The sequence below is a fragment of the Anomaloglossus baeobatrachus genome, chromosome 5 (genome assembly GCF_048569485.1).
Source record: "Anomaloglossus baeobatrachus isolate aAnoBae1 chromosome 5, aAnoBae1.hap1, whole genome shotgun sequence".
NCBI classification, from domain to species: domain Eukaryota; kingdom Metazoa; phylum Chordata; class Amphibia; order Anura; family Aromobatidae; genus Anomaloglossus; species Anomaloglossus baeobatrachus.
In genome coordinates this window covers 491865322-491873400 of record NC_134357.1, presented here as the reverse complement: position 1 = coordinate 491873400, position 8079 = coordinate 491865322, and the positions used below count along the sequence as shown (strand labels likewise).

General features: G+C 47.6%; 1 protein-coding gene across 1 annotated transcript; it reads right to left on the bottom strand.

The window, feature by feature from the left end:
* Positions 1–1127: 1127 nt before the first annotated feature.
* On the bottom strand, positions 1128–3453 carry LOC142311898 (uncharacterized). Its single transcript, XM_075350739.1, has 6 exons — positions 3299–3453; positions 3146–3223; positions 2988–3065; positions 2678–2891; positions 2441–2597; positions 1128–2311 (listed from the first exon to the last, which is right to left on the bottom strand). Exons 1-6 carry the CDS (start codon positions 3338–3340, stop codon positions 1168–1170), a joined length of 1713 nt encoding a protein of 570 aa, XP_075206854.1. The 5' UTR covers positions 3341–3453; the 3' UTR covers positions 1128–1167.
* Between the last annotated feature and the right edge of the window lie 4626 nt (positions 3454–8079).

The window sequence follows — 8079 nt, the reverse complement described above, 5'->3', positions numbered from 1 at the left end:
TATAATTATTGTCTTTCCTTTACAGATTCCTTGCAACTGGAGAGTCGCTTTCATCCCTCCACTACCAGTTTCGACTAGGAATTTCCACCATCTCGGGAATCATTAGAGACACTTGCCAAGCCTTGTGGGATTGCCTCCATGAGGATTTCATCCCCCAGCCCACCAGGGACAGATGGCTTGCAATTGCCGAACAATACTACAACATTTGTCAGTTTCCAAATTGCCTTGGCTCAGTGGACGGCAAACATATCAGAATTGTGAAACCTGCTGCTTCGGGGTCAGAATACTACAATTATAAAAAGTATTTTTCAATTGTCCTAATGGCAATAACGGATGCGGAATACAAATTCATCTCAGTGGACATTGGCGCATATGGGAGATCCAATGACTCTCAGGTCTTTAAAATGTCCCCAATGGGGCGGCGAATCTATGGGAATACTTTTGATTTCCCTCCTGCAAGACCTCTTCCTGGCACATGTGAGCCCCCAATGCCCTTTGTTTTTGTGGCCGACGAAGCCTTTCAACTATCCCAACATCTATTGAAGCCATATGCAAGCCGTGGATTGACGCAAACACAAAAAATATATAATTACAGATTATCCAGAGCCAGAAGAATGGTGGAATGCTCCTTTGGGATACTAACCAGCAAATGGCGAGTCTTGTTAACAGCCATTAATTTAAACATTGAAACTGTTGATGAAATAGTGAAAGCATGTGTGGTACTGCACAATTTTGTTTTAACAAAGGAACCTTTGTCGTTGGATGACCAGAGTTTGGAATCCACCTCTTTGTCAGACTACACCAGTCCTGGATTTAGGAGTAGTGTTGCCTGTTCAACAATCCGTGACATATATGCTAACTATTTTGTGTCCCCAGAAGGTAGAGTAGATTGGCAAGATCAAATGGTGTAAGATTTTTCTTCAGTTTTATAACAAATAAAAATAATTATAAATAAATTAAATAATATCTTGTTAACCTTGTTAATTTTAATCTTTCACTCGCTTTAAAAATTTGTAATTTTTACCCCGTCAAATTACAACATGTTATGTTTTTGTATTACCTTATTATTAACTTAACTTGCTAAATAATATTCACACCAAAAAAAACAAGAACAAATAAATACTTTTCAACCAAAAACTTTTATTTTTTATTACATAGATAAATAAATTATAAATTTGTAAATCTTGGGCTTGGGGTGGAGATAGTACTGGAGGGGCTGACAGGTGGGAACACACGCACAGTTGGAGTATTGAGGGTGGAAAGTGGTGTTGGTGGTGGTGGTGGGGAAGTAACAGAAGATGAAGGTGTGGTAGAGAAACCAAGAGGGAAACCAGGAGATGGGATGGGATTTGGTAAGGATTGAGGGGTGGAGTGGAGGGATTGGGAGACAGAAGAGGTGGCGGGTGAATTAGTGGTTTGAGTTGGGGTCATGATGGTTGTGGAAGGCGAGATGTGGTAGTGGGTAGGAAGTGTAGGGGCAGATGTGGTTGGGAGCTGGTACTGGCCCGCAGGCTGGTACTGGGCCGCAGGCTGGTACTGGGCCGCAGGCTGGTACTGGGCATCAGGCTGGTACTGGGCAGCAGGCTGGTACTGGGCAGCAGGCTGGTACTGGGCTGCAGGCTGGTACTGGGCTGCAGGCTGGTACTGGGCAGCAGGCTGGTACTGGGCAGCAGGCTGGTACTGGGCAGCAGGGGGAGTAGGGACAATGGCTGGAGGGGGGGCAGGTGGTCTTGTAGGGGTGGGTGGAGGTGGTTGGGAGTCAACCTGCCCCAGAGCCTTCCGTGTGGCTTGCATTACATGCATCTGATGGTCAAGAGATAGCTTTTCCATGCGCTCTAGTACGGCTTGAAAAAAACAATGATTGGGAGATTTACTTGCATCTAAATGCAGCCTGTCCAGACGCGTGCACAATTCGTGTGTATTTTTTTCCATATTTGCATTTAGGAAGCTAAAAGATGCACGATTTTGTTCGGATAATAATTGAATGGCGTTCTGGAAGGCTGCATTTAGATGCAAGAACTCTGGCGCATAGCTCTTTTCCTGACCCCTATGACGCTGACGCCCAGAACCCAAAGGTGTTCTACTGAGGGCAGCAGTGTCAGAGGGGTGGGGTAGGGGAAAAGCTATCTCATCACCAGCAGCTTCAGGTAATGAAGTCTCACGGGAAGCTCCAGCGCAGGTGGATGGGACAGATGTAGATGGAAGGGAAGGTTCAGATGGGTGGGGTCTGTGCGTGTGTTCACCAGTGGCGGACTGTTCAGGGATCGCTCCTGTCGGGTTCGATGCAGGCTCCTGAGTGCTGCAGACGGTGCTGTTAAAAAGAGGAAAAACAAAACAATAATTAATTTAATTGCTATACATTGGCCCTGACTAAAAAAAAAAAGCAAAAAAAAACAGACATAAAATATTATACTTTGTACATATTGTGTGGAATATTTACCTTCTGCACACCATAGTTGTCCGGAGGAACAACAACGCTCTAAAGTAACGGTACTTCGATCTGCGTCCTCCGGATCCACTCGGGGCCTGCATCTCTTGATTTAACTCCTTTTTGAAGCGATCCCTGATAGACCGCCACCGCTTCTGAAGTTTGTCACCTGAAAGTGGAAAGCAGAAAGTGGTTATTATACAACACATTACATCATGCAGCATAACCTACTGAACTGTGAATACTTACGCTGTTTCTTCTGGCCACGAGAATTGAGCTCCCCCCAACCTTCTACCGCTGCGTGGCATACCTCGTCCCAGAGTCGACGGGTTACGATCGAATCAGCGTGGCGGCGGTCAGCCATGTTCCACAGCGGCTCCCTCTCTCTAACTTCATCGATGAGGAGGTCGATGTTGATAAATCCGGCCTCCTCACCGTCAGAATCGGGAGCACGCTGGGATGCCTGTTCAAAGAAAGAAAAAAGAAATTAAAAAAAAAAATAGACAAAAATTCACACTGACATGAAAAAAAAAAAAATAAAAAAAAAAAAAAACCTTACACTATGACCACCGCCACCTCGACGACGACCCTGGGACGGTCTTGGGGGAGCTCTATCATGAGCCCTAGAAGTTGAAGCCTTTAGTGAAGAAAACAAAAAAAAATTATTTACTTATATGTTTGGTGTGCTGTGGTAAACAATTCCTGTATGAAACTTACACTATGATCGCCCGCTCCGTGTCTTTCTCCACCCCTTCCGTCCTCTTCTGGCAGCATCTCCTGTGATGTTTCGGCCACCTGTGTAAATGTCGTTGATTTAAAAAAATGTTTTTTTTTGTATTTTTTAAAAAAAAACCAAAAAAAAAAAAATACCTCAGTTTGTGAACCGAAGGGCGGGCTACCAGAAGACGACATTTTTTTGATTACAGGCCACGCACAACAGGACCTCAACCTCAGGAACACTCTTGCACTGCCACGGAAGATAAAAGGACCCAGCAACAGGCTGCCCAGAAATGTACCGCAACACTGCACCTGCAAAAAAAGAAAAAAAAATGTCTAAGTACATGTACGCAGCTCACAGCAGTGATCTGTGGACAGTACTGTGGACATTACCTCAGGAACACTCTTGCACTGCCACGGAAGATAAAAGGACCCAGCAACAGGCTGCCCAGAAATGTACCGCAACACTGCACCTGCAAAAAAAGAAAAAAAAATGTCTAAGTACATGTACGCAGCTCACAGCAGTGATCTGTGGACAGTACTGTGGACATTACCTCAGGAACACTCTTGCACTGCCACGGAAGATAAAAGGACCCAGCAACAGGCTGCCCAGAAATGTACCGCAACACTGCACCTGCAAAAAAAGAAAAAAAAATGTCTAAGTACATGTACGCAGCTCACAGCAGTGATCTGTGGACAGTACTGTGGACATTACCTCAGGAACACTCTTGCACTGCCACGGAAGATAAAAGGACCCAGCAACAGGATGCCCAGAAATGTACCGCAACACTGCACCTGCAAAAAAAGAAAAAAAAATGTCTAAGTACATGTACGCAGCTCACAGCAGTGATCTGTGGACAGTACTGTGGACATTACCTCAGGAACACTCTTGCACTGCCACGGAAGATAAAAGGACCCAGCAACAGGATGCCCAGAAATGTACCGCAACACTGCACCTGCAAAAAAAGAAAAAAAAATGTCTAAGTACATGTACGCAGCTCACAGCAGTGATCTGTGGACAGTACTGTGGACATTACCTCAGGAACACTCTTGCACTGCCACGGAAGATAAAAGGACCCAGCAACAGGCTGCCCAGAAATGTACCGCAACACTGCACCTGCAAAAAAAGAAAAAAAAATGTCTAAGTACATGTACGCAGCTCACAGCAGTGATCTGTGGACAGTACTGTGGACATTACCTCAGGAACACTCTTGCACTGCCACGGAAGATAAAAGGACCCAGCAACAGGCTGCCCAGAAATGTACCGCAACACTGCACCTGCAAAAAAAGAAAAAAAAATGTCTAAGTACATGTACGCAGCTCACAGCAGTGATCTGTGGACAGTACTGTGGACATTACCTCAGGAACACTCTTGCACTGCCACGGAAGATAAAAGGACCCAGCAACAGGATGCCCAGAAATGTACCGCAACACTGCACCTGCAAAAAAAGAAAAAAAAATGTCTAAGTACATGTACGCAGCTCACAGCAGTGATCTGTGGACAGTACTGTGGACATTACCTCAGGAACACTCTTGCACTGCCACGGAAGATAAAAGGACCCAGCAACAGGATGCCCAGAAATGTACCGCAACACTGCACCTGCAAAAAAAGAAAAAAAAATGTCTAAGTACATGTACGCAGCTCACAGCAGTGATCTGTGGACAGTACTGTGGACATTACCTCAGGAACACTCTTGCACTGCCACGGAAGATAAAAGGACCCAGCAACAGGCTGCCCAGAAATGTACCGCAACACTGCACCTGCAAAAAAAGAAAAAAAAATGTCTAAGTACATGTACGCAGCTCACAGCAGTGATCTGTGGACAGTACTGTGGACATTACCTCAGGAACACTCTTGCACTGCCACGGAAGATAAAAGGACCCAGCAACAGGCTGCCCAGAAATGTACCGCAACACTGCACCTGCAAAAAAAGAAAAAAAAATGTCTAAGTACATGTACGCAGCTCACAGCAGTGATCTGTGGACAGTACTGTGGACATACCTCTTCCCTGGAGCACTGGACTGGAGGACAGCAGAAGTTGAAGTCAGGAGCCGGCAGGAAGTGTGTAGAATGTGCTGGATCCTTTTATAAGTTTTGTGATGAGGAAAAAAAAAAATTTGCGCATGCTCTGTTTAACAAACCGGATGCGGTCACCGCATCCGGTTTAAACCGCATTGCGCCGGATCCGGCATGCATAGACACCCATTGTATACAATGCCGTATTGCGCCGGATCCGGCAGAATGCGGTTTTTTTAAGGGGACAAAAAACGTTACATGATACGTTCTATCCGGCCGCCGCATTCAATTATTTTGCCGCATCCGGAAAAAAACGGATGCAACGCAAAGCCATCAGGTACAATCCGGCAACAATGCAAGTCTATGGGGGATAAACGGATGCGGTACCGGATCCGTTTTACCCGTTTTTTTCCGGATTGAACCTGATGGCAAAAAACTGATGTGTGAAAGTAGCCTTAGCCGGATTGAGCCGCACAGCTCAAGCCGGATGTGTGAAAGCAGCCTTAAACCAATAGATGGCGCTGTTCACTGCTGTGAATCATGCTGAACGTGTGACCTTAACCAATAGATGGCGCTGTGCACTGCTGAGGATCATGCTGAACGTGTGACCTAAACCAATAAATGGCGCTGTGCACTGATGAGGATCATACTGAACGTGTGACCTTAACCAATAGATGGCGCTGTGCACTGCTGAGGATCATACTGAACGTGTGACCTAAACCAATAGATGGCGCTGTGCACTGATGAGGATTATGGAGAACATGTGCCACCTGCTTGACTAGCAAAAGTAAAAGGTTCAATCTGATAGGTGGCGCTGTACATCAAAAGAAGCAAGTAACAAAAGTTGAAGAACTAATAGAGGGCGATGGATATTATTTCAACCAGGATATAGCAAATATCCAATAGAAAGTGGTGACTAATAAGTGCAAGAAATAACTGAGGTTTTAAAACCAATAGAAGGCGCTATACAAGAACTTCAGGAGGTAAAAAGAAGTTATAAAGCCAATAGAAGGAGCTGTATAATTAAAAGGAGGTAATAGAAGTTAACCAATAGGTGGCGCTGTATAATTACAAGAGGTAACAGAAGTTATAGAGCGCCACCTATTGGTTATATAACCTCAGTTACCTCCTGCACTTATAAAGCGCCACCTATTGGTTTTATAAGTACAGGAGATAACAGACGTTATAGAACCAATAGAAGGCGCTGTACAAGTGGGCTAACAAACAAAAAAATTCCTAAGGCTAGTTCCACACTTGCGTTTTTTTTCCTTCAGTCACAATCCGCCATTTTGGAAAACAGCGGAATCCGTTAACGGATTCCGCTGTTTCCCATAGATTAGTATGGACGACGGATTGCGACTGATCGACCTGCGTTGCTTCCGCTGGCCGACGCTGCGTTGCTTCCGCCGGGAGGAAGGAACGCAGCATGTAACGTTTTTTCATGAGTTAAAATGACAGAGCGGCGGATTCCGTCGGCGTCCGTTGTTTTTATAATGGACGCCTATGGTGGCGGATTCCGTTAGAATCCGACATTTGACAGATTCCGTTAACGCAGGGGTGGGGAACCTCCGGCCCGCGGGCCGCATGCGGCCCGCCATGACCTGTTAGGCTACTTTCACACATCCGGTTTGAGCCGTGCGGCTCAATCCGGCTCTGAAACCTATGCAACGGATGCGTCGAAAATACTGCATCCTTTGCATAAGTTTTTACATGCGGTCGGTCCGGTTTTTCCCGGTTGCGGCACGCTACTGAGCATGCGCAGTGGAAAAAAACGCTTGCGGCGGCCGGATGCGTTTTTTTCCGCATCGCGCCGCATCCGGCGTCCATAGGTATGCATTGAAAATGCGCCGCAGCGGCCGGATGCGGCGCGATGCGGTTTTTTTTTGCCGGAGCAAAAAACGTTGCAGGGAACGTTCTATCCGGCCGCGGCATCGGCTAAATCTGCCGCATGCAGCAAAAACCGGACCGAACGCAAGCCCCTGCGGCACAATACGGCACTAATGTAAGTCTATGCAAAAAAAAAACGCAACAGGCGGCAAAAAAAAACGGTTGCGGTTTTTCTGCAGAGCACCATATTGTGCCGCAGAGCACCGTATTGTGCCGCAGAGCAAAAACCGGATGTGTGAAAGTAGCCTTATGTGGCCCCCGGGCAGATTCCCGGGGGAGGCAGTGCTCGTGCTGTCACCGCGGTCTTGCTGCCGCCGGCCCTTTAAATCCACACATTGCTGTTTGTGCTGCAATGTGTTCGTGATCAGGACTTTGTGGGCGGGTCCACAGCAGCCTCACAGCTTCCAGCCTTGTGTGTCCGGCTCCTGCACTCCGGAGATCAGTGCCCGCCTTCTCCTTCTGATGCAGTGTGTCCGGCTCCTGCACCCCGGTGATGTGAATGCAATGCTGCTGTGAGTCCAGCGCCGACCTTCTGTTGCTATGTGCCCTGCCCAATGCTTTGTGCCTCCCCCACCCCAGTTCTGTAAACCCTCTCCCCCAGAGTTGCATGAAAATCTCAGCGCAGTGTGCTCCCCAATGTCCTGTGTGCACCCCTCCCCCAGTCCTGTGTGCAGCCCCCCAATGTCCTGTGTGCACCCCCACACAATCCTGTGTGCAGCACCCCCAGTCCTATGTGCAGCCCATCACCCATTCCTGTGTACACCCCCCCAATCCTGTGCGCACCCCTTCCTCAGTCCTGTGTGCAGCCCATCCCCCAATCCTGTGTGCAGCCCATCCCCCAATCCTGTGTGCAGCCCATCCCCCAATCCTGTGTGCAGCCCATCCCCCAATCCTGTGTGCAGCCCATCCCCCCAATCCTGTGTGCAGCCCATCCCCCCAATCCTGTGTGCAGCCCATCACCCCAATCCTGTGTGCAGCCCATCACCCCAGTTCTGTGTGCAGCCCATCCCCCCAGTCCTGTGTGCAGCCC

Bases quoted from the DNA above. Each gene is read 5' to 3' on its own strand.
- LOC142311898 (XM_075350739.1), bottom strand. From the start codon at position 3,340: ATGTCGTCTTCTGGTAGCCCGCCCTTCGGTTCACAAACTGAG. The intron at 3,224-3,298 runs GTATTTTTTTTT...ACATTTACACAG, and splicing joins CCTTCGGTTCACAAACTGAG to GTGGCCGAAACATCACAGGA. The intron at 2,598-2,677 runs GTAAGTATTCAC...TTCCACTTTCAG, and splicing joins TCGTGGCCAGAAGAAACAGC to GTGACAAACTTCAGAAGCGG.